General features: G+C 38.2%; 1 protein-coding gene and 1 long non-coding RNA gene across 3 annotated transcripts in view; one reads left to right on the top strand and one right to left on the bottom strand.

Annotated features, from left to right (window-relative positions):
* The window catches only part of LOC122646352 (calumenin), a 36,601-nt gene extending 10,322 nt beyond the window's left edge, over nucleotides 1-26,279 (bottom strand). For both annotated transcript variants that reach the window (XR_006330597.1, XM_043839899.1), the window contains exons 1-5: nucleotides 25,631-26,279; nucleotides 13,605-13,707; nucleotides 13,459-13,524; nucleotides 8,920-9,093; nucleotides 8,731-8,827 (exon numbers count right to left, since the gene is read on the bottom strand). Coding sequence is in view for 1 of the 2 variants with exons in the window: in XM_043839899.1 (XP_043695834.1) it covers nucleotides 8,731-8,827; nucleotides 8,920-9,093; nucleotides 13,459-13,524; nucleotides 13,605-13,707; nucleotides 25,631-26,177 (987 nt within the window). In the remaining variant the exon portion in view is untranslated. The remainder of the gene's footprint in view (nucleotides 1-8,730; nucleotides 8,828-8,919; nucleotides 9,094-13,458; nucleotides 13,525-13,604; nucleotides 13,708-25,630) is intronic.
* On the top strand, nucleotides 460-7,593 carry LOC122646353. Its single transcript, XR_006330598.1, has 4 exons — nucleotides 460-697; nucleotides 3,791-3,793; nucleotides 7,019-7,515; nucleotides 7,555-7,593. It is a non-coding gene; the product is annotated as an uncharacterized LOC122646353 (long non-coding RNA).
* Nucleotides 26,280-27,663: the final 1,384 nt, after the last annotated feature.

Raw genomic sequence — 27,663 nt, 5'->3', positions numbered from 1 at the left:
GCTGTAGCATTAAAACCCATGGCATTGAAGTTCAATGTTGATGAATGAAGAGTTAGGTGGGATTGAGAACAGAAATAGTAAGTCTATGAAGTGACCTCTCAAATAAACAAATAGCCATTTGGCAGTTTTGGTTGCAAATTTTTACGAGAATTTTGGATCATAGTTATCACGAGCTTACTTTGACTCATATTTATTGTTTTATTTTTTTGATGAATATACTAATATTATGTCCTATGCTTTGTTTATTATACATAAGTGTTCTCTATTAGGCCATTATTAGCATAATCATATCATATTGCATATGACTTCTATGTTGCATATAAACATAATAATATAAAATTATCATTGCTGTAGCCTATATTACATGCCATTAATGCACGCCTAGGGCGCCTTGTGTCCTAAGATCCCCTCCAACGCCTTGGGTCGCCTAGTCGCTTTGACAACTATGTTTTGGACGTAAAGAAAGAAGCAACACAGATGCGCACTATGTTTGCTACTTTGGTTGATCCCTCTTGGAATGGGCTGCTTCAAGGAAAGTTTGTGTCTTTAGGTACCAGACGAATGATGGGTTGATTTGGTTTTGGAAACTGGACTTCTTACTGCTGACAGCTTAAAACTACTCTTTGATTTTATTTTATTCTTTTTCCAAACCATAATGGGAATCATGCAAAGTCACATTCTTTTAGTATAGCTGGTTGTGAATCTAATGCAGATTCATCACCAAAATAGGCTAGTTTTATTAGGAATAAGTCTAGGGTTGGATTCTATACATGTTGGACCTTTGGTCCCATGGGTTTTCAATGTAATAAGTCACTTTTATAGACCTAAAGTAGGGGTACATAAGTTGTATACGGGATTAGCTATATGCTTAGTTTATTTTCATGTTTTAATGTTTTAAATTGAACCGGTCCAAAGCTAGCTTGAACCGGTGGTTCAATTTAAGTGAGTTAAGTCACCACTTTAATTATTGTAATTTTTCTTCTTTTCTTTTGGGTCCACACTCCCACGAATTTAAAAGGGAGGTGGAATAGTGTTAGCCGGCTAGGAGTTTTCATACTCCAAGGCTGAATAGGAGTACTTAACATGGAACTAAATTTCACGATATATCGGTAAAATTTCGGTTAATTTCGGAAATTTCGCCAAGGCCGAGACAAAATGCATTTACGAAATGAAAAAATACTAAATTTCGGTCAAAATTTTGGAAATATCGGCATATTTCGGTCATAGGCCGATATCTGCGAAATATTGCAAATGACCACTTATTCCACTAAAAGGTCACGTGACCATGGACATATATATACATTATTTCGCAGATATATCGACTGAGACCTGCAAACCTCTTATTTTTCCTTCTCCTTTGCTCATTTCTTCTCTTCTGTTTGGTTTTCTTCCACTCTCCAAGCATTGTTCTTCATAGCTTTCGACGCATTATCGCCGGAAACACGTCGGAGCCTCATCCAAGCACATCCTCCAAGCATTTTCATTATTTAAGGTAATTCTTTTTTCTCTAAAACTAATTTTTTTGAAAATAGTATGTTCAATACATGTTGTATGGTGATGATATTAATATATGTTAGACACCAGAGGCCAATCTACAACCTCACGGTGTCGAAATTTTTTTTCCATATGTTTTTTTTTTTTTTTCTGATTTTAAAAATTGATTTTCCTACAACTAAAATAGGCAAAACTTAGGAGTAATATAACTTAGATGGGGATGAATTAAATATATGTTAGACACCAATGGCTGATCTACGGCTTCACGGTGCCGAACTTATTTTTCTGCCCATAAATAATTATTTTAATTTTCAAATATTAAGAAAAATATGTAAAAAATAAAAAATAAAAATAAATTTTAGGTTTAAAAAATAATGAAAAAATATGAAAGTAATTTCTACATGTTTTGAAATGCATTAGATATATATTATGTTTAATAATTTTCGATTTTGTTGTGTTAGGTCAATATTTATATTAAAATTATATATAAAAAATTATTTTTAATTATGAGAAAAATATAAGGGTTAGGGGAAAAATATTAAATAGCTATACAATTGTTTTAGTATTCTAAAAGTCTCAATTGAAGTGCTTCTACATAAAGTTTTTAATTATTTGTTTTACTTACATTGTAGTAAACAAGTAATATTATGGCGGATTGGAAAGACAACGTGCGAAGGGAAAGCAAAAGGTAGGGGAAAGTAGCCAACAGAGGAGGCAGAGAGAGCAAAGAGAACAAAGACAACAAAGAGAACAGAGGCCAGCCAGCCAGCATAGGGGTGACATTGCATGGTTACATGGCACTCCAATTGATGGGGATAAGAGAAAATCCCAATGTAACTATTGTCACATGCAATTTTTGGAAGGTGGGTCCAGTAGACTTAAACAACATTTGACTGGAGGATCTAAAGATGTTGTAGGTTGCCATATGGTACCTGTGCAAGTAGCTAGGGAGATTGGTGAGAGTTTGAGGGGAAAGAAGAAGAGGAAGGCTGACAAGCAGAGAATAAGAGAACAACTTGAGGATACAGTGAGGAGTTCAATGGGAGGAGGAGGACAATACCATGATGATGATGATGACGATGATGACATTGCAGTACCTGATGATATACAAACAGCAGAGGAGGCTAGGGACTTTCGACGGACTGTTTCAAGGAGTATAATTAGTTTTCAAGATGATCACCAAAGACAGAGAGTAGGGGGTAGTGGAGGAGCCGGCACATCTGGAGGTTCTAGATCTTTCAATCCTTTTAAAAGATCACAAAGTGTGAAGGCAGCCCCAACACCTCTATCAGTACCAATACCACCATCAGTTGAATAGGAAGAAAGGAAGCAGTCAACCAAGAATCAAAGAAGCATGGAAGGGGATGAAGGGGTTAGTTAAAGAGTCAATAGCTAAGTGGATGTTATACCATACCATCCCAGCAAACACTGCACAAGGGCCCCATTATGATACCATAATAGATACAATCGCAGAGGCTGGCCCAGGGTTCAAGGGCCACACCCCATATGAGGTAATGAATGTTTATTGATGAGTACATTAGGGAGATGAAGAGTATGTGGGAGACATATGGGGTGACTGTAATGGTAGATGGATGGACTAGGCCTACAAGAAAATCCATCATCAATTTTATGGTTTATTGTGATGGGAGGACAGTTTTCCTCAAATTTGTAGATGTATCCAAAGAGATAAAGGATGCAAAATACATTTACAGATTGTTAAAGGAAGTAGTTGAAAAAGATGTGGGATTTGAGAACGTTGTCCAGATTGTAACGGACAACAAAAGTAACTTCAAGCTAGCCAGTGAGAAGATGATGAACAACAGTAAGTACCGGCTCTTCTGAACTCCTTGTGCAGCCCATTGCATTGATTTAATGCTAAAGGATATGGGAAAGTTAAAATTGATGAAGACTGTGGATGAAAGTACAAGACAAGCTACCAACTTTGTATACAACCACTCCTTTGCACTCAATCTATTGAGGAAAAAATGTGGAAGTGATTTGGTTAGGCCGGGCATCACAAGACTTGCCACCAACTACATTGCCCTTAAATGTATTGAGACAAAGAAGGCCGGGCTGAGAAGTATGTTTGCTACTGAAGAGTGGTTTGGATGGAAGGGTTCAAATACTGTAAGTGGGAGGGAAGCACAAGCAACCATGTTATCTGAGGACTTCTGGACAAAACTAAACAAAGTGGTGAAAGTTTTGGAGCCAGTAGTTAAAGTTCTACATATTGCTGACTCCGCTCTCAAGGGCCCAACCATGCCAGTCCTATATGCTGCAATGGACTTGATGAAAGATGGTGTCTACAGTGTAGCTCCTCGCAGTAGCAAGCACTTCTTGGATATCATCAATGCTCGCTGGGAGAATTAACTTATGCATCGACTGCATAAGGCTAGTGAGTCAATTTGTTTTATGTAACTAATTCATAGTATTACTATTTACTAATTACCTATGCATTTGACAATATCTCATTTTTCTATGTCAAATTTCAGCATACTACTTGAACCCCAAGTATCAATATAATAATAGGCTTGGGTTGAAAACTCAACTTATTGATGCTGTGAAACAAGTAGTGAGGAAGTTGGAGCCAGATGGTTAACTAAAAGCTATTTGCAACAATGAGGTGAGTCTTAGAATTCATTTGAAATATAATTAGCAAGTAGTAATTACTAATTAGTAATAAGTATTTTATCCTCAAAAAAAAAATTAGTAATAACCATTTACTTATTTTCCACATGGGTGTAGATGAAGATATTTAGTGATGCATTAGGAAGTTTTGGAACCGATGCTGCAATACATGGTAGAGCACGCGGTGATGTTGGTACTCAATTCAATATCTAATTCTTTTAAATTTTAAATTACATATGTATTTAAAGTTGAAACTTGAAACAACATTTGACACATGTCTTTTTTTGTTGTAAACTTATAATGCAGCTGAATGGTGGGTGTTGTATGGGGAATTGGTTGAGAATTTAAGCAGAATAGCAATCAAGGACCTTGCCCAAACATGTTCCGCATCTGGCTGTGAGAGGAACTGAAGTACCTTTGCGCTCATCCACTCCAAGAGGCGCAATAGATTGGGGTCTGAACGTCTATCTGACATGGTGTATGTGTACTACAACTTGAGGCTGAAACTGCAACACATACGCATGGGACATGAGGGACAGAGGGGTACTATTGACCTCGCCGACATCTTTCAAGTTGACTCAGACGATGAGGACCCTATTGTGGATTGGGTGAGGGATAGAGGTGAGTCAGTGTTGGATTAGGAGGGAGGTAGGCCCGACCCCGTGATAGCTTCCGGGATTGGTGCTGATGTGGATGATTATATGGCTGACGAGGGTCAGATACATGCACGGGAAGCATCACCCATACCATTCCAACCCACTGGTGGCAATGTTGCTGATGATGATGACTAGTCTAGGTCCTCAGGTGATGATGATGGTGGTGATGGTGGTGATGGTGATGGTGAAGATTTTGATGGAATGCAAGAGCGTTATGTGGTAGGCGAGGATACGGCGTCTGTAGAGCCAGTCCAATTCACTGGAGAGACACAATTTGATCATGCCACACAGGATACGGACCATGGTGCACTTGACCCCGCACCCCCACCCTCAAAAGCCCCCATACAACCATACAGTAGGAAGCATAAGGGTCGACAAACACAGTTACAAGCTGATTATATGGACATTGATGACTTATCTAGCTCTGTTGGCGGTTTGAGTATGGGTGATAGGGAGGGAGGATCGACTGGGCATTGGCATGTCCCATCTTTTGACGCACATACAACTCCACTGTCATCGGATTATAGTGCATCACAATCTCACGGTGGATATAGATATGGATATGGATATGGACATGGGCAGTTTAGTGGGGTAGAGGACTATGACTACCAGTCCCAGTCCCAGCCTCCCAGGGACATACTGGATGATCTTTTGTAGATGACATCTTTGCATACCTTAGCTACCAACCTCACTAGCCATACATGCAGCCAGTGCCAATGCCACTTCCGCCGACATCATATCATACTGGATCATCTTCTTCACAGGCTGGACCGATTGGTAACCCTAGCCCATATCCTAGGATAGGTTACCTACAGTATGTTGATAACTCCATTTACATGACACTTTTGGATGACTACACTCGTTTCTTCTCCGAAACTATACCGTGGTCCACATATGTCCTTCAAACAGAGAACAATAGACGTCGGCTCCAGCGGGCCATGAGTGGGGTTGATCCAGGAAGGCACAGCAACTATTATTAGCACTTGTAACTTGTAAGTTGTGATTTCACTGATTTGTGAACTTGTGAGTTGTGAGTTTGTAACTTTGACACTTTGTGTATTGCCTATTAAAGTATTGACTATTGAGCTATTGAGTATTGACTATCGAGTCATTGACTATTATGGAGTTTATGAGAATATGATTTATGAATTATGTCTTATGAGTTTTAATTAGTTTGTTTAAATTTCTTTTATATCTTTAACTGCCTAATCAATGTGTATTTACTATTTATACATTAGGGTTGGCGACCGTATACTGTCAATCAAGGGTGCAAGCCCAAAACACCACTTTGAGTTCATTTTTTTGCAATATGAAGGTTTAAATGTGTTTATTTAGCTTAAATAAGGGTGTCCATGAAGTATCAGGCCTAGATATGGCCAAATACCCACCGAGATGGACTCCCGAAATATTGCAGAAAAAATGCAATATTTCGGCGAAATTTCGCCATATTTCGGATATCTCGGTAGGCCCGAGATACCGATATATCGCGAGATATTGAACTATGGTACTGAATAGGAGTAAGGCCCTTGGGTGATTATATAAGCAATAGAAATCATGGAGCACCATACTCTCCACTTTTGAAAATTAATTATGCTTTGCAAGCTACTGCATCTTGTCTTCTTCTTTGAAGATTGTCCTATACTAGATCAAGGCTAGTGGAATTGGTGTTTGATCCGATCGACACCTTGCGGTGTGAAGCCCGGGTGGTTCGTTGAAGGAATCGGTGTTTGATCCGATTGACACCTTATGGTGGGAAGCCCGAGTGGTTTGTTTTGGTTCTCTTTGCATCCCCATTACTGTTCTACAGTCGACCAATCTGATATCAAGACCTTCTAAATCAACCGGGGAAAGCTCATAGTGATATGACTATTGAGGAAAAGATTGGCACTGCAAAAATATAGAAGGAAATGGAGAAACTTGAGTACTTATGATTTATTACCCCATCCCTAACCTAATATATTTGGGTTCTTATTGTTCTCTTTATTTCCACATATGTTTTACTTCCCATGGTTCTCTTGGTTTCTCCATATGTTTTATTTCCCATTAGTCTCATGGTTTTACCCTAAAACTGAATCATTTTTTGACAAAGAATTGGTAAATCTAATACCTCAACCCTAACTTCAAACCCTAACCTAATTTGGCCAAAATTCCCAATTTTAGACTATCCGAGTTTTCCAATTCATAGTAGATCCTGGTTATTGGCTTCTACTAGGTCTCCTACCAATCTAGAACTATATTAGAATCATATGGTTCACCCAATGTATTCTATTTCCAATTTGTTCAATGAAAATTGACCTCAACACCAAATTAGGAGTGCATGTTGGAAACTTGCTATTTTCTGACTTTTGTCAAATAAAAATCTCATCCTATTGAAGGTTCCTTGTTTTTTTTAAATGAATATTTAAAGAACTATTCCTTTTTCCATTTTGTTTTTCCACTCTGACAAATAACAATTCATTTTGCTAAGATAAAAAGGAATAATGGAGGAGTGCTCTCTACGGGCAAAATTGACGCTTCATCAGACCAGGCCTTGGGCTCTGCCCTATTCAAGAATTCATCAACTGCCCAACCCAACAAGAGTTGTAGCACAATCTCTATGGAAGCAACCACAGTATAGACTCTGCTTTTGTCAAGAAAAGCTATCTGTAGACTCCATTTCTAATGCCCAAGGGTGGCATAAAACCCCCCTTTAAGATTCCAACTGAGGTAGAATGACTACTCCCATTTCTCCTTGCAGGTAGTATCTTGATGCGATTACTCCTATATCTCCTTCCAGGTCATATCTTGATGGTTTTTTTAATGGTAATTAGAAATCCCTTCTTTCTTTTTTTTTGTGAATTTGCTTATTTATAATTCTTAAATATACCATACCCATCCTTTTTTTCCCCAATTCCATTAAATTATTACAATTGTCGTACCTAATTATTATGGCCCATTCTCTTTATTTTTTATTTTTTATTTTATATATATATATTTGTTTTTTTTTTTTGGACAGGCAAGACAACAATAGAAAAAGGAAACAATTCAAACTCTAATCCCAAAATCGTGATTTACTTTTCGACAGATCAAACTCTATAGATGACTTCAATCCTGAAGGTCACATTGCCAGAAATTTTTGGCCCAAAATTAACAGTATAAACCCCAAGTCTTAAGACTTTGTGCACTCTTAATTCAAGTGTTCAAGAAATTGAAGTTCCAGGATTAGCAAAGGACATTTGTCTGTCCAGCACCCCCCATCAGAACAGGACACCATAAATCCTCATTACTAACAGTAAGAGTCCAATAAGACTAACTAAAAGGAGAATTTGAAGAAATAAAAAAAATCCAAACTCAGTAGGAACAATTTGAAAGCTGCTTCAGCACATTAACAACCACTAACCACTAAGACAGCAAGTGCATGTTAAACCTCAATAAACATTGTAGAAATCTTTCAAAAAGCACAAAATAAGCTAGGAAGTAAATTAATTATAAAACCAGACAACATACATAACTCAAAGCTTAAAAAGAAATAAGCATCTCGCAAAGCAGGGGTAAGGCTGTGTACATTTTTGCCCCTACCCAGACCAAGCAGTGGCGGGAGCTTCATGCAATGGTAAGCTGTTTTTAGCAGTTTTCTGTAAATCACTGGCTACATCATCAAGCTCATGGGAACAACAAAACCTCTTCACACTTCACAGGGGTACTTGATACCAAAAATCAGGGATGTAGCATAATGTAGTGCATCTGTCCAAATATTTTTTGATGCCTCTACAACGAACTCTTAATGGGAACGTGTGTGTCATGCTCGGATTCATTAATTAGCTAAAAAGCACTTATATATTAACATTCAACATTCAATCTCAAATATTCTATGTTCGTGAAGTGCACACTTCAAAACCCAAATGAATAAAGAAGAAGAAGAGCAACAACAGTAATGATAATAATAAATTCCTACTCAATTAAGTTATAGTACCTGTGATATGATATATTCTGCCTGTTGTTTTGCATAATATCTCTCTGATGGATGAAGTTTTCCAATGATGGGTAGCAGTTCCTCTTCTGACAAATACCTAAAAAAGAAAGGAAGAAGCAAGATCAACCAATTAAAATGTAACTAAACACATTCTACGACTAGTGAAAGAAGGGTGACATCAATCATTACCCATCACCATCTTGATCAAGCTGGGAAAACAATCTTTTAGCTGGCGCTTCCATTGAATCATCAGTAAGATGCGAAGAATTGTGACCTTCTTCATCATAGTTTCTTACCATGTCAAACAGTCCATGGAAAAATTCGTTGAAGTTAATCTTCCCATCTTTGTCGGTATCTCTCTCCCTAAGAAGAAAATCTTATGAGTCTAGTAGTCATGACAAGGCAAATATGTCTACAAACCAGCTCTAAAATCTTGCTAGAACCAGAAAATAAAATAACCACAATTGAATAATTAAATCAATTCAAATGCAGTAAGTCATGTAAATATAATTTTAACATTTGTTGGGGGGAGGGGGTTGTTATACTTTCGATGTTAATAGTTTTTCTTATACAATTAATTGAGAGCAAAATCTATCCATGCCCTATTTGTCTGTTCTGCTAAGTAGCTTATTATGTTGTACCCCAGTGGTATACTTGTCATACCCTTGCAGCTTAGTTTATTAAGTCATGTGCATGGTACATTAAGTAGGGGTACACATGTGTGGTACAGTAAGAGAGGGTATATTTGTTATTAGGGCTTTTTTGTTATAAATATACAGCTTTACCAATTAGAGATTCGAGATTCATTCCATTCTCTCCAATCAATAGCTCTCTCTTGGATCATTCTTATAGACAAGGCACCCCTATTGCTCCAAGTTTGGTGCTGATCAGATAAATAGATCGTTGTATCTTGATAGTAACTAATTCTAAAATTTTTTTTAGTTTCTATTTCTGTGCCTATCATATTCTTTATCCAGCCATTGGATTGCCCTAATTATTTAGGGCTATTAACCTACCAATACTGCCCTCTATTTTACCTAAATTCTCGTCTCATCGAAGGTACAGATTTGCCGCTACGGTTTTCTCCTATTGATGGTTGGAACCATCTCTTGGGATTTGGGTTTTTGTTGGCCGGTTGGTCTTCTCCCTCGCTGGTTGGCCATCTCTAATTGCTGGTAATCCTTTTATGATCTATGATATGATCTTGTGACTGATCTGGTGTTATTATATACTTGCTGATTTGGTGTGGCTGCTGCTGGTTGGCTGATTGATTGTTACTGGATTGTTCTAAGATCTTTGCTACCATCTCTTGAACAATTCTGTCATGGGTAATCCAAAACCATTTGTTGATAATGTTAATGTTAAGATCACTGCTAAAAGTTCGAGCGGTGCTTGCAATTATTTATTATGGGCTCAAGCTGTCAAGGTTTCTATCAATGCCAAGGGCAAGATGAAATACTTAATGTTGCTGCCTCCTACTGATTCTAAAGATATTCTGAATGGACACATGAGAACGATACTCAATTGGTCTGGTTATGGAACAGTATGGATCCATCAATTGCCGCAAATGTCATGTTTCATATTACTGCAAAGGGATTTGGGATGATCTAAAGGGAAGCTTTTCTCGCGATAAGAACATGTCTAGAGTGTATGATCTTTATGAGAAGATCTTTTCTTTTAAGCAAGGTGACAAATCTGTGAGAAAATATAATTGTACACTCAATGGCATACGAGAAGAACTCAATGTCTACCAACCCCTTACTACGGATTGGATCTATTGAAGACTCAGCATGGAGAGTTTCAAGTGGCCAAATTTCTGTCTGGTTTAGATCCCAATCTGCAACCTATCAAAAATCAAATATTTGATGGTGAAATGGTTCCCTCCATAAACGAAACCTTTTGTCGCATTCAGCGTATCATATCTCCCTCACGCTAAGTTTGACTCCCCTTCCTCTTCCAAGAACAACTCTGCATTTATTGTTGATGATCGTGGTTGTGATTCTGGAAGAGGTCGTGTGTCACGGGGAGGCCGAGGACGCGGTAATGGTGGAGGCATAGGACAGAAAAATGACCAAACCTTACATCAGTGCTCGCATTGTAGCAAGGTCAACCACACAGATGACAAATGTTGTTCTAAACATGGCAAACCTCAGTGGGCTCAACAGCTTGCTAATACTTCTATAATTGAGAAAAGTTATGATGTGCTGTCCTCAAATGACACTAACTTTGCTTCTTCATCTGAAGGTAGTCAGTCTGTATAAGTGTCTCATGATTATTTGATCACTCAATTACTTAAATGTGTCCAGCAGCTTGAGTCATTCTCTCACCTACTACAACATTAGCCATTACAAGTACTACTGCGCTTCTTGCCTCTTTGTCTCCTACTACTTGGGTCATTAATTCTGGTGCAACTTCTAACAAGACTGGCAAGTCAACTGTGTTCTCTTCCTTCCATAAATCTAGTTATCATGCTTGAGTTATTCTCGCTAATGGACTTCTACCCATGCATCTGGTCATGGTATTGTAACTTCTACTTCATCCTTGTCCTTGTTTTCTGTTCTTCATGTTCCTCAATTACCTTTAAATCTAATGTTTGTAAGTAAACTTACTAAATCTGTAAACTGTGTTGTTAAAATATTCCTTTCACATTGTGTTTTTTAGGATCTCCACCAATTGTAGGAAACAGCAGCAAGGAAGGAGATTCATGCACATGGGTGAAACATCCTTCTTGTAGTCTTCAACAGTATAGGAAACCCTAGTTGTCACGTGTTATAGACTAGGGTTTCAGACAAGCAGTAACAACATAGGTCGTTGCATAGTTGTCACGGCGTCACGGCGATCCAAGTCGGTGGAAGGGTGTCACGTCGATATATCGACATGTCGCCCGCCATGGCATTGCCATGGCGAGCATGTCGACCATGTTTAATTTTTTATTTTCTGTATTTTTAATGTCATTTAGTATGCTATAATATATGTCCTATAACATAAAAAATCAACATGAAAGTGTACTACACTACTACTAATATACTATGCCACTATGGTTTAATTCATGAAAGTGTAACTAATATCCATTAGTGTATATGAAAGTATGAAAAATTGAAAATATAGATTAACCTATCAAATAATTGAAAGCAATAGTAAAAATCAAATGATAGGCTAACCTGTTTTCTGAAGCTTGATAGCAATAGTCTTTCTTTAGTGTATGTGATTTGGAGCAAAGCATCTAAGCTATTAAATGGTTTAAAAAAAAAAATATTTAATCTAACTTTTATATGTACAAATATCGACCGATATGCCAACATATCATGGTATGGCGTCCATGGCGTCGCCATGGAAGCCATATCGAACGATATATTGACATCCACCATGGCGTAGCTCGATATGCCACCTCTCCCAACGCCAGGACGCCATGACAACTATGGGTCGTTGTAAACCCTAAGGAAGAAGGCCTTAAGAAGACCCTCAAAAAACAGAGGTAGGGATCGAAGCTACTGATTGCCTAATCTCTGATATCATGTAGCAATATCAGATCAGCAAGCAATCAATAGGAGAAGAATAGGAGCACAGAAAGAAGAAGAAATCGATGAAGGGGAGAAGAAGACTCACGGTATGATAGACTAATCTACCACCGTGAGCACCATTTATTATATATAATGAGAGAACAATTACAAGGACTAAAGTACTAAACTACCCCTCATTACTATAAAACATGACCAATGTACCCTTATTTAAAACATAAGATACTAAGTCCCAAATTACCCCTACAGATAGGAGTAAACACACTAATAAACACATTAATCTCAATAACATGTATTGTGATAATCAAGTGGCCATCTAAATTGATAATAGGGAGATACTGCAAAGTGAATATTTTTGGTACCTGGGCTTGATCATAAATAAAGGAGGAGAAATAAAGGATGAGTTGCACATAGAATTAAAATATGATGGATGAAGTGGAAGGGTGCGTCCAGAGTGTTGTGTGATCGTCGGATTCCTTCAAGTACTAGGATTAGCAGTAGCAACACAATAAAATTCTCACTCAACTTCTTTTTCCCAAAATTCTTACAGGCAATCCCTTTTATTGAGTGGCTGGGAGGATTCTAGACTCTCATTGGGACTTTCACACCTAGTTCTAGACTCTTTGACTATTTGATGAACTGATCATTTTCAAGGACTTACTCAACCATCAATAAAACTGACTTGTTGACTGAAATAATATTGTCTAAGACTTTACAACTTTAGATAATATCTACAATTAGCTAGTTAATGCTTCTCATGTTGCCCACACATGCATTAATTACTAATTACTTTTGACCCTTCTTTGATTGAGACTTAGATAGGAATTAATTGAGACTTAGACTGGATTAATTACGACTGGATATATCCCAGCCTTGGTAACAACCAAACAGCATGAACAGTAACAGACGAATAGTAACATAGATCAAGTTTGAACCAGGGAACCGGTTCAGTATTGAACCAGACCAACCCAAATCGTAGGAAAGTCTTTTCTTCCTTTTCTTTCTAGCTGAATAATGAATCAAAATATTTTTCAAGAGTCCTGAACATTCTACAGAGAAACTTGATTAGATAAAACATCATTAAATTCTTTATTTCTATGCAGATATGCTTCATGACTACTCTACCTTTGAAGAATTAAAAGACCTAATAGTATGACAATGAATAAACTCGCAATTTAATTCAACAAATAAGGAATGAAAAATCATATACCTTACTTCCTCTTTGCACAACCACCGAATTAGTTTCGGGTTATTGCTGTCAGCTGGATGCTGGAAGCTAGAAAATCAAGCACAAAAGAGATCAGACAAAGATCCGGAATAGAGAACCCAAAAATATCCAGACAAGTAGAATCTTACTCATTAAACTCCGTCCGGTTCAGAAGACCATCCCCATCTGCATCTGAAGCATTGAAGTGTTCCTCTTTCCACCAACCCATATCATACCCAAATGAAGCATTATCTGGCATGAGAAGAGAAATCAGTAACCAATACTAAAACATCCAGAAATCAGGACGTACAAGCATCCAGCAAGCCATGATAATTGGTTTAATAACAAAAACATTACCCCAAATCAAAAGATAGAAAAAATTAAATACATAAATCTATGTGAATAATGTTTTTTTAATGGGCTTTGCTGGATGCCCTATATCCATACTGGACGTCAATGCTGAATCTCTAACACCTTTCCTATATAACCCTATTCAATTTTCACAGAAGCTGGCAAGTTGGATACCCTGCATCAGTATCCCACTGCCAATATAAAGACAAAAGTACTTGAATACATTATATTTTCGCACATAAACCTGTTATGTTGATAGAAAATTGACAAGATTAGCATATACCAGCCACTCTAAGATCTTTAACCATTCAGACTATTACCATAATAACATGAGCCCCAACTCTCAAATTTATTTTCTTTTTCTTTCTTTGATAAGTGGAAATTAAATTTTATTTGCAATCATCCAACATCCAATTTAGATGGAAAAGGCTTAGTTGAGATGAACTGAGAATCAGCCAAGAACGAAATACATAAAAATACTTGATGATCTCACCATTGGAAAGTACAAAGAAAACAGAAAATTGAAACCCATTGCCTCAACAAATGTGACAGGATAGTCTCAATAGAATATATCTCTCCCCACTTATTCTCTAGCCAATGAAACTGCCAGACTTTGGTCCCCTCCCCCCTCCTCCCCCCCACCCCCACCCCCACCCCCACCCCCACCCACACCCAAAAAAAAACGAACAAGATGTTCTTTTGTCCACAAAAAGATCTAGCTATCCTAATTATGTGCAACATTTTATTGGAATCCCATAAGTACGAGTCGTCCAGTTAATTAACAAAGCCAAGTCACCCAACAGTATTAAATCTCGCCAGGATTTAGATACATATGTAGATAATCCTGAATGATTACTGTGATACCCAAGAGACGGCATAGTACCAGCCAGCCAGGGAGATCGTTGAGGGGTCCACACCATGAAATGGAATAGTACCAGGGGTTTGGGAGATCATTGAGGGAGTGCAAACTTTAATCCCACATCGCCTAAAGGGAAAGTTCCTGGACAATTGATAACCTCAAGCACCCCAGTCTACAACTCTAGTAAGAGGCCTTTTAAAACCGTGAGACCCATGAGCCAAAGCGAGCAATATCATGCTAGTGGCGTGGGTCTAGGGCATTACAATTGCAATTGATTCCAATGTGTCAAAACCTTAGTAAGATCGAGAACGGCAATAAAATGGGTACGAATACATATGGAAATTAAACGGGTCAGACGGCAATAATACATTTCAAAAATCCGGCATAATAAAACTTGTACAGCAGCGGTAAGTGTTTAATATGGTCGCTCAGTACGCAAAAATATGGCCATATATTCATTATGTAACAGACATTCACCTCCTAATAAACAAAATTATAGCACGTAGATAGTGATTTTATCAAACGGAAACCTCACAACTGAAATAAACACAATATAATATCTCCTATTACATCTCATAAGATTATCACTTAACATATCAATAAAAGTATCTCATCAAACATACAAAAAGTAAGACATGATGTGTTATAGAGCCATGAAAATCCCATAAAACATTATCTCTAACAAGAAAATATATATACACTCGTCATATAACCCATGTAATCCACAAAATAAAGTTCATGTCATAAAAAAGAATAACATCAATTGTTCATATCCAATGGTGCTTGTGTCTCTAAACCATATGCGAAAGGAGTCTTTGAGATATTGTGTAGCTGACTAAGAGCGCCACCATAGACTGAAGTATGAGTATTATCAAAGTCTATTGCAGATCCAATCCCAAGTTCTCTATCAAGTCATTCCGCATCATCTTCCATTCTTGTACCCTCCTCATCTTCAAGACTTCCAACTCCAACTCTATAATCATCTTCATCTATTGGAATCTCAACCAGTTTATGTAGCATTATTGATTCCTTACTAAACTTCTCAATTTCTTTTGATTTGGCTTTCATAAGGAAATTCATCCTTACATAAACCGAATCTTCCAACATATTAAGAGAGAGTTTGTTTCTTTTCTTGGTTTCCAATACTTCAAAAACACTCCAATTTCTCTCACATAATGAATTACAAGATTGATTCAAATCCGAATAGCAATTTTTAAAGCAATGGAATACATCTTCCATACACCGACAAATATAAAAGAATAAAAATAAATAATGGAGAATAAATTCATTACTAAATTTATAAAAATTAAAAAGAAATGAAATAAAAATGTAACATAGATTAACAAAGATTCATCAAACTTTTTAACTTATGTGGATGATAATCAATCACTTACCAATGAGAAGTCATGAAATAGCTTCTCATAATACTCTTTGAATTCCTTGCCAAACTTTCTCTTCTCATCTGTAGGAACCATGGTCTTTACGATATAGATCATTGTCCTTTACACATCACTCTGGTTGTATGAAATCTTTCCTTATGGATAAAATAAGGATTGAGAAAGCACTTACAGCAGCAACCACATGCACAGGATGTAATATGTTTGCCTCTTTTTCTACTATCAAACAACTACAATAACCTCTCATTCTTTGATGAGTCTTTGTTGCAACACTCTATAATAGTATTCCTTGCCCTTTCCATTGCTTCATGTAAAAAAGGATTTGTAGCTCCACCATCATCAACTAAGCGAAGGACTATAACAAGAGGCTCTAAAATTGAAACACATCCCTTCCATTCAGCCAAAACCCTGTTTTCTGAATTATTTGAGTGACCATTACACAAAATTCATAACTACAATGCATGTTCACCCTCCATTCTGCCGATGCTACCATCACTCTTAACAAATCCTCAACTTCAAGAATGGACTTGAGCATCAAAAAATTAGAAGCAAACCTTGTTTTGCAAGGTTTTCTCAACTCTTTGTTCCCTGTGCTTTCCCTCATTAAGGCTAAGACTATTCCATGCTTTTACATAAAATTAACAATCAACTTTGACTTTTCAAATGCCTCTTTGACCCATGGGATTTGTGCATCACTATCTTTCAAGAGTATCTGCACTCCATGGGCAGCACGCATTATCCTATGAATATGAGGATATTTCTCCATTATTAAAGAAATTGCAACTCCATAGTTGAAAGCATTATCTGAGATAAGTTGAATAACTTTCTTGGCTCAATTTCTTCTATTATAAGTTCAAGTAAGTCTCTAAGAAACAATCTAGTCCACATATCAAACATTATGGTACATCCTAGAAGAGACCACGACTCTTTAACTGATAAAACACATTCTTCAACATTCTTCCTTAACCTTTGCACCAATTTGGTCCTCAATGTAGAATAACTAAGTGTACTTCCTCAATGTAGAATAACTAGGTGTACTATAATTTGAACCATAACAACAAAGAGAACATATCATTTGATTAAAACTAGGGGTCTGAATAACATTAAAAGCAATGTTATTCAAAAAAAAAAAAACATCGACAGATAATTGTTGGCGACTTGAAAATTGACCCATATGTCTTCCACTATCTAGGAGGGTATGTGAAGAACCAACATTACATCCAGTAGAATTTCCCCTAGTCCTAGCTTTCTTATTTTCCCTACTTAGTGCACGAAGTGCCTCAGCTTGCAAATTGCAACAAATTCCAATATCATTCCCTTTCTTACAAGACGAATGATATTTGACCCTTGAAATACCCACCCACATATTCCTTATCATAAAACTTGGGAATCTGGAAGGGCTAAGGTTTGTGAGTTGACCTTTTCTTTTTTCTTTTTTACAATAATATTAAAAACTTAAGTGAGCGTATCATACGTTTAATAAAAGTATATTATGGTATCCGATAAAAAGCACGTTTTCAACCATATAAATAAAAAAGTAGACAATGATATGACTACCGGGTGGTATTTCAAGGGTCAAATATCATTCATCTTGTAAGAAAGGGAATGATAATTGAATTAGTTGTAATGTGCAAGCTGAGGCACTTCGTGCACTATTATAGGGAAAATAAGAAAACTAGGACTCGGAAAAGTTCTACTGCATGCAAAGTTCAAAAACTCGGCGAAATTCCAGAAATTTCGGCCAAGCCGAGACGGGATGCTATGTCAAAATGAAAAATGCAACATTTCAAAAATTTCGGTCATCTCGTTTCGGAAATTTCAGTCTAAAAAATGCATCGTTCCATCAAAATTTTGGTCATTTTGTTTCAGTATTTCAGTCATTTTGGCATTTTATACCCTGAAATGGCCAAGCGAACTCAGAAAAATATAATATTTTGGCAAAATTTCGCCAAAATTTCGGTATCTCATAAATTCGGTCTAGCCGAAATGCCCTTTTGAGACGAGATTTAATACTATGGCTGCATGTAATGTTGGTTCTTCACATAGCCCCCGAGACAGTAGAAGACATATGGGTCAATCTTCAAGTCTCCAACAATTATCTATCAATTTTTTTATTTTTTTTTTGTGAATAACATTACCTTTAACGTTATTCAGACCCCTAGTTTTAATCAAATGATACGTTCTCTTTGTTGTTATGGTCCAAGTTATAGTACACCTAGTTATTCTACATTGAGGACCAAATTAGTGCAAAGGACAAGGAAGAATGTTGAAGTATGTTTTATCAATTAAAGAGACAAGGTTTCTTTTAGGATGTACCATAATGTCTGATATATGGACTGATATGAAGGAGCGTGCATTCATTAATGTTATTGCAAACTCACCCAAGGGGGTTGTTTATCTCAATTCCTTTGAATGTTCCGATGCATCCAAGACTAGATTGTTTCTTAGAGACATACTTGAACCTATAACAAAAGAAATTGGGCCAGAGAAAGTTATTCAACTTATCTCAGATAATGCTTTCAACTATGGAGTTGCAATTTCTTTACTAATAGAAAAATATCCTCATATTCATAGGATAATGCGTGCTGCCCATGGAGTGCAGTTACTCTTGAAAGATAGTGATGCACAAATCCCATGGGTCAAAAAGGCATTTGAAAAGTCAAAGTTCATTGCTAATTTTATGTATAACCATGGAATAGTCTTAGCCCTAATGAGGGAAAGCACAAAGAACAAAGAGTTGAGAAAACCTTGCAAGACAAGGTTTGCTTCTAATTTTTTGATGCTCAAGTCCATTCTTGAAGTTGAGGATTTGTTAAGAGTGATGGTAACATCGGTAGAATGGAGGGTGAATATGCATTGCAGTTATGAATTTTGTGTAATGGTCATTCAAACAATTCAGAATACAAGGTTTTGGCTAAATGGAAGGGATGTGTTGTCCATTTTAGAGCCTCTTGTTATAGTCCTTCGCTTAGTCTATGATGATGGAGCTACCAATCCTTTTTTGTATGAGGCAATGGAAAGGGCAAGGAATACTATTATAGAGCGTTGCAACAAAGACTCATCAAAGAATGAGAGGTTATTGTAGTTGTTTGACAGTAGAAAAAGAGGCAAACATATTACATCCTGTGCATGTGGTTGCTGCTTTCTCAATCCTTATTTTATGCATGAGGGAAAGATTTCATACAACCAGAGTGATGTGCAAAGGACAATGATTTATATCATAAAGACCATGGTTTTTGCAGATAAGAAGAGAAAGTTTGGCAAGGAATTCAAAGAGTATTATGAGAAGGATGAAAAGTTATTTCATGACCTCTCATTGGTAAGTGATTGATTATCATCCACATAAGTCAAAAAGTTTGATGAATCTTTTGTTAATCTATGTTACATTTTTATTTCATTTCTTTTTAATTTTTATAAATTTAGTAATGAATTAATTCTCCATTATTTATTTTTATTCTTTTATATTTGTAGGTGTATGGTAGTCTATGCATGGAAGATGTATTCCATTGCTTAAAAATTGCTATTCAGATTTCGAATCAACCTTGTAGTTCATTATGTGAGAGAAATTGGAGTGTTTTTTTAAGCAGTAGAAACCAAGAAAAAAACAAACTCTCTCTTGACATGTTAGAAGATTTGGTTTATGTAAGGACGAATTCTCTTATAAAAGCCAAATCGAAAGAAATTGAGATGTTTGGTAAGGAATCAGTAATGCTACATAAACTGGTTGAGATTCCAATAGATGAAGATGATTATGGAGTTGGAGTTGGAAGTCTTGAAGATGCGAAGGGTACAAGAATGGAAGATGATGCGGAATGGCTTGATATAGAACTTGGGATTGGATCTGCAGTAGACTCTGATAATATTCAAACTCTAGTCTATGGTGGCGCTCTAAGTCAGTTACATAATATCTCAAATACTCCTTTCGCATATGGTTTAGAGACACAAGCACCATTGGATATGAACAACTGATGTTTTTCTTCTTTATGACATGAACTCTATTTTGTGGATTACATGGGTTATATGACGAATGTATATACATCTTCTTGTTAGAGACAAATAATCTTTTATGGGAGTTTCATGGTTCCATAACACATCACTTCTTACTTTTTTATGTTTGATGAGATACTTTTACTGATATGTTAAGTGATAATCTTATGAGATGTAAATGGGGATATTATATTGTGTTCATTTCAGTTGTGAGGTTTCCTTTTGATAAAATCACTGTCTACATGCTATTATTTTGTTTATTAGGAGGTGAATGTCTGTTACATAGTGCATATATGCCCATATTTTTGCTTACAGAGCAGTCGTATTAAACACGTATTGTATCATTACCATACACGTTTTATTGATGTTCCCGAACTTACTAAGCATATAAGTGCATATATCATTGAAACGTTTGGACACGCTTATAATACATGTATTTACTAACTAAGGTCAAAACCTGCTCCACTAACTAGACCAGAGAACACCATCAATTCCATCGTGATCCTAGCAAACTCCACCAATGCCGACCTCCCTCAATCTGTACAACTCCCATCAAAGCTAAGATTGATGGATGGAGCATTAGGTCAAATCAAGTCATGTCTATTGATCTCACATTAGGCCATGAAAAAGCAACCTTTACCAATATTTCATAACAAAATCAAAAGATATGCCCTGGAAGAGATCATGGTTAACCAACAATATGCAACATGATGATCTCACAAATCTGAAAGGGCGAAGAATACCACTAGTCTTTTTGCCCCAAAAATATTCTTTTCCTCCTTTCCTCCCATATTGTCCATCATATCTCATGAGTGTGTGAACCTCCAAGGGGCCAACTTTACCCATTTTGGAGCACTTCCAGGGTGGGGGATGGGAGAAGAAAAGCACTTAGGAGGCTTTGGCTTAGGGAGAGAATCATAAGAGACTCTTGGGGAGAACCAAAAGCTCAAAGGAAAGATGACTGTAAAATGGGTAAAGAATGCAGCTGAGAGCCTGAGACTCCAGCCATTAGTCATCCGATCCAAGTATAGAATGCACTAATGCAACATTAAGGATAGGATTCTCAACTAGCTGATACAATGAAGCTTCAATGTCCTTGATAAAACACGAGGCATATCCTTCTGTCCATTCTTCCTTGGAATACATGAAATGTTGGGGAAACAACCTATTATCAACAGGATCTAAAGTGGAAGGCAATGGACTTCACTATATGGGATATAGGTTCAACCACCAAACACCTTTTTTTATGGGATCCCATAAGTTCCTGCAACATTTATCATATCATTCTAGAGTTTTTGGCACCTCAATCTATGTGTTCTTATTGGAAATCTAAATTACACATTGCTTCCCAATTAGAGCTTCTCATGAGGTTTTCAATTTTCTTTTCTATGAATAAAAAGGATAAGATAATTTGATGGTGAGAGTCTTAGTTATATTTCTACTTCTATGTTCATGAACTTGTCATGTTCTACCTCAGCAAGAAGATATTTCCTAAGGTATTTTGGAAGGTCATAATATCCTCATGCTGGAAAATTTCTAATAAAGGGATAACTAACTATTATACATACCAGAAGAAGAGTTTGAATGGAGGCCAATTTGTGATGCAGTTGCATGTGCGTGGCTGGACCGAAATGGCCCAATCTGGAAACTCAGACCGAGAAAATAATGTAAAGACTAGAACCAGAATAGGTCTAATCCCAGGCAGGATCAAATAGAAAACCTCCACAGAACAAGAAAGAGAACGATGGGATCTCAAATTTGTTGGACGAGACTGATGAGATCTCAAATTGATACAACAATAATAACATCATAGCCTTATCCCAACTTATTGGGGTAGGCTACATGGATCCTACAAGAGCTAATAGACTACTAATAAAGAAATAAAGGGGGGGAGAGGAGCATACAACACTGACACAAACTCAAGGGCATCAACCTTTCTTAGCTACGTACCGCTTCTTAACTACCCAACATTCTGCTCTAGGTCTCGAAAAGGAGAGTAAGAAAAAACAGCATCACAACATCAAAGTCCAACTAAATGGGGTCAACTGCATGGATCTTTGATCTCCAATCAGTTCTATTTGAGGTCATCCTAGGAACAAGGCCTAAGCTAAGCATGTCTTTCTTAACCACTTCTCCTAAGGTTATCTTAGGCCTGCCCCTGGTTCTTTTGGTACCCTCAATCAGGATCATGTCACTCCTCCGAACAGGGGCACCCGAAGGCCTCTGTTGAACATGCCTATACCACCTCAAACAAATCTCTCTAAGTTTATCATGAATTGGAGCTACTCCCAAGCCAGATCTAATATGGTCATTCCTTACTTTATCCTTCCTAGTTTTCCCACACATCCATCTCAACATCCTCATCTCTGCAACACCAAGTTTATTTATATGGCACTTCTTCACAGCCCAGCATTCCGCCTCGTACATCATAGCCGGTCTAATGACAGTCCTATAAAATTTTCCTTTAAGCTTTATTGATAGTCCTATAAAAGATACATATATATAAGGAAAATGAACACTTTCAAGTTTCAAGCAAGGGAGAATAATGACGTCAGTATGATGCCATGAGCATTTATTGCTTATGAATCTACTTTTCTCTCCTTCTCCAACGGCTCATTTTTCCTTTCCTTATATATATGTATCTTTTAGCTTGTAAGGAAAAGAGTTTGTTTCCAATGTACCTCTAGTAATAAGTGAGTCTCACTCCTGGGTGAGTGAATCTCTATTTGAATTTGAAGTCCTCTAGTGCTGAGTGTGTCCCACAATTGGGTGAGTGTTTCCCCAAGAGACCCCAGAGTTAAGTGGTCCTCCCTAACCACTGGTATCGTGTAATTAGTTCCTTATCTTTGCGATAGAGCTCTTCTATATTTTCTAGTTTATTTTTGAACTGCATCATGCAGGTGGTATAATTCTAGTAGAGAGAGAAGCTCATGAAGCGGAATATCCGTATTGCCACATTCTAGACCTTAAGGAATAGAATGCTACATGTTCTCAGTTACTGGGTGGATGGTAGACCCACCCAAAATACTGTTCACCGGAGACTAGACTCATGTACAAGGGGCATGTTGAGCATCTAAAACTCTAATTTTTTAAGGCTGTCAGGCCATTTTTATTGCTCTCCCTTTGGTTTAGGCTAGTCACCATTATAGTCCCCCTCCCCCTCTCCTTGCACCACTAAAGGATTTGGTCAAGCTAAATTGACAGCTCCTATTTGGCTATCTAGGTAAGCCAAGGATAGATTCTATATTTAGAAATAACGGTGTTCCGTGATGGCTTTAAGGGTCCAGACAGGAGGGTGACTCCACTAGGGCTACATTAGTTTCTCCAACTTCAGTCCCAGAATAGCTCAAAATTACATTTCTCATCAGTTGTGGTTAAAGAAGACTCTTTTATTTTCATTAGATGACACAATAGGAGGAGGCAGGTAAGATTCCAACATCACCTTAGGAAGGCTTACTCCTACGCTTCTTCAATGAACAATGTTGGACTTGTGTGTCCATCAAACCCGGTTCGGTCCTGTTCAATCCGGTTTTACTTTGTATTGAACTTTTATACATTTTGGTTTAATATTATCACAAGTGATATAAACTTTTTTAGCATTATGTGCCCGTAAGTTTTACTTAAAATGATAGTCACGACTAGGGTCTGGGCTGGGCACCCTTATCATATGGTCGTCGCATTGGGTATGCCTAGACATGTGATGTCAGGGTACAAATGCGAGTACTCACATGATTGATGTGTGTATTGACGAAGAATCTACTTTGTCGATTCCCTCATGTATTACTGCCAGATGTAGGAAGGGATAGACATGTGTCACCGACACCCTTTGCCTGAGGGAACCCTGTCACTGCGAAGTATGATCGCATTCTTTAGTTCATCAATGACTGAGACTCAAGTGAGTCAAAGCCGATGTTCTGGGAATGCGTGTGAACACTTTGTGAGTGAAGGAATTACTCAACATGGTCACCACTGTCCGATTGGGGAACACCAAGATTGAGATTGTCTGTGTATGGTCGGACCAGAATCTGGATCCAGTGCCGTTTTGGAAATGGTTTTTGCAAAATCTATTTTACATAAAATAATAGATTATACATGATTATTTGAACAAAGTATTTTATCGAGTTTTGCGGGACCCGATCAGATGCACAAACACTCTTATATGGACATGTACTATGGAATGGGGTTTGGCAGTACAAGTGTACATGCCCTAGATTCCATAATGATGGTGTTGATTAGTAGTGGGGTTTGTTAATGACAATTTATTATCATGTAGGGAGTTATTTAGAATTTGCTATGTTAATTGGTTCTTTATTTAATTAATGGATATGGTGTTAATTGTAATTATCCATAACTTTAAATAAAGTAACTAATTAAATCATTCCCTATTAGATTCTACTTCTTCACCTTTTAGAAGTACTTTGAGTTTAAACAGAACTGCCAAACAAAGAGAGAGAGAGAGAGTCAGACTCTCACAAGGTTTTATCTAAATCCATCCAGGGATTTACTTAAAACCCTATTATTATAAATAGGACCAAAACTTAGAGGGGGAGCAGGCTTCCACGTTTTCTGGCTTCCCCCCTCTTGGATGTGTTTTGGTCCATCTCTCCCTCTTGTGGTCTCTTCTTCTTCTTCTTGTTTCTCTCTTCTGTGATTGAGAGTTAGGGTCTTAGAAACCCAGATCTGTGCTTGAAGAATTGAAGAGCATCTGGGATTGGCTTGAAGAACCTTGGCTGCACCATTGGAGGCTCAAATCTATTTACTTGGACTGCTCATTGGAGGAAGAACCACTGTCTATTGGAGGAGCAACACTTGAGGCTCATCATGTTAGCAGTTCTTTATTAATTCCTGTTGATATTAATTATCGATTATTTATGGGATGCGAAAGAAACCCGTATCGATTTATTTCCGCTGCGCATTTAGGTATGGGATGGATCCCTCTTTCCATGTGATGGATCAAAGATGAATTTTCTCCATCTGTTTTGGGTTCCATAATTGCATGGGACACAAAAGAGAAGGACAGGGCATTGGTTTATCAAACCAAACCCTAATTGGGATGCACCAGGGTTCCCATGGGCGACCATGGGAAACCCTAAAATTTAAATAGGGCGCCCATGGGCGACCATGGGCTAACCAGGGGTTGCATTACCCTAATTTGTTTACAATTGGTTTCCCAGGGGAACCATGACATCCCATGGACCGTAGTTTAACCTACAAACAATCCATTCAAATGGAAGCTGGAGACTGCAGTGAGGCAGAGAACAGCTTCCCAAACAACCAAAGGTAAGGCCTGGTGTTTGTTGCTGGTCAATTGTTCCTATTTGCCCGTTGATCTGTTTTGGTTCAGCTAATCATCCAAAACTAGGGAACACAAATTTAAGTAATAACATACATATCAAAACTCCTACAGCAACAATTGTTTTCAAAAGGGCAAAATCATTCCATCATAAAGTTCTATCAAAGTAAAAAGGTACAATAATTACGAAAAAAAATTAAACTCTAAGCCCAAATCATCACCAGACTCCCCATCTAACTGAACAATAAGTAATCATAAGATCTCAGAAGCACCCCAAAAAAAAATTACCTGAATTTCGAACCCAACTGGGAGGCTCATACTCCGCAAACGAAACAAACCCATCACGATTCTTATCATGAAGTTCCATATCCCTCTCACTCCTATGCATCACATCCTTCTCCGCCTGCTGCAAATTCCAGTCCGTCAACTCCTTTTCCGTCACAAACCCATCAACCGGGTCGGCATCAATCTTCGGAAACAGCAACACCAACCTACTAGAAATATTGAAGCGTTCCTCATTGTTCAGGTAATCCTCTGCGTTCATGAAATCTTCCCATTCTGGTTGAGCTTCAGCTCCCGGGGCTTCTTCTAGGAATTCCTTATGTGCATGCTCGATATACCTCTTTTCCCATTCTTTGTCCTCTCGGCGACGTTCTATGTCTGCGATCAGAGGGTCGAATACGACGGGTTCGTGATGTTGCTTGTCGAAGGTGAAGGTTGAGCGAAGCTTCAGGCGGCGATGGCGGTGATTTTTGGGTCCTTTAGGAGAGTGTGAGATAAGGAAGAGAAGGAGAAGAGCTATGGCAATGTAGATGATCACTGAAGCTTTACCCATTATCCCTCAACCCTTAACCCTTCCTCAAATGAATCTTCAAAAGCTGCTCCTTTAGAGAGAGAGAGAGAGAGAGAGAGAGAGAGGGGGAGAGCGATCTGTTGTTGACGTTTTGAACTGGAAAAATGGAAATCAAATCAAATTCCAAAAAAAGTTTCAATTTGCCATAAACAGCTGGATTGATCATGAACAGATCTGATTCTGATATCTGAAGTAAGGCTTTTCCTGGTTCCAGTTAGATAAACTATAGAATCATATTACAAGATATAGACCCTATTCCATCACCTCTAGTTTGGAATCTTTCTTCATTGGGTGTTTGATCTGCCTAATAGGTTTAGATTCACGGCGAAACGATGGAAACAAAAAGGAGCTTTTTAAAATGCAATTTGGTGCCAACTCCCATGGTCTTATGGTGCCTTTATAACAAAGAAGTCACTTGACAGTTTGTATTCCACGCTAACAATCCCAAGCTTAAAAATGTTATACATCTTCCAGTAGAGTTCCGTTGGGAAAACAGTCTTTACATTCATCTGATGCAACTCCAAATCAAGTGTGTGATGAATGTTATAATTATTCTGAAGGAATCTTTGGTTGTGTTGCATGTGGAAATCTCCGATGCTTGGTTCGCCCACGGATGAGCCTGCAAAGACCAAGTGATGAGTACAAAAGAGCCGGTGTGGCTCCGACCTAGGACTCTCCGATGCTAAAGTTAGATCACCAGTGCAACAGCGTAACTGCTAGTAAAAGTGAGATGAGGAATGGTGCTCCATACCTGGGTATTTATAGAGTGAGGATGAGACGAGGCGGTTGGAAGAGTCCTAGTATGGTAGGAGTCCTTCTTTTGGAAGGCTCTCTCGCGTAGAGCGGAGTGGAGAGCTATTTTCGGGGTCGGGCTCTTATTAAGGTAAGAGTCCATGTAAAGTGTGATTTCGTATTGCGCTGGGATCGTGGCTCGATCCTTATCCCGTGATTCTCGGGATGTGCTGACGTGGCCCCGCGATCCCCGGTGGGGCGCTATGGTAGCCTCTGTGGAGGAGGGCTCGGCCTAGGAGGTCGGCCTGGTAGGTCGATCTTGGCAGTCACCTCGGCCTGGGAGGTCGGCCTGAGAGGTCGGCCTGGGAGGTCGGCCTGTTAGGTCGGTCTCGGCAGTCAACTCGGCCTAGGATGTCCTGTGTATGCTCGGTCAGGAGTTTATGGCTGACTTGTGTGAGCTCGGCCTCAGCCTTGGCTGACTTGTGTGAGCTCGGCTCTGTCAGGTGACCTATCGGAGACCGGGTCGGCCTGATTTCCTGCTCAGCTCAGTTTGGTTCTTGGACTGACCTCAGGTCGGCCACGTGGCCATTTCTGATTGGTGAGGTGATTTTATGCCCTATCACGGCCTCAGTGCTCGGCCTTGGCCTCGGCTTCGGCTTCAGTGCTCGGTCCCGACCTCGGCTTCAGTGCTCAGCCTCGACTTCAGTGCTCGGCCTCGGCCAGTGCTCGACCTCGG

Source organism: Telopea speciosissima, chromosome 11, assembly GCF_018873765.1.
Source record: "Telopea speciosissima isolate NSW1024214 ecotype Mountain lineage chromosome 11, Tspe_v1, whole genome shotgun sequence".
NCBI lineage: Eukaryota > Viridiplantae > Streptophyta > Magnoliopsida > Proteales > Proteaceae > Telopea > Telopea speciosissima.
Note: the sequence above shows the minus strand (reverse complement) of the source record. Positions and strands in the feature narration are given on the sequence as shown.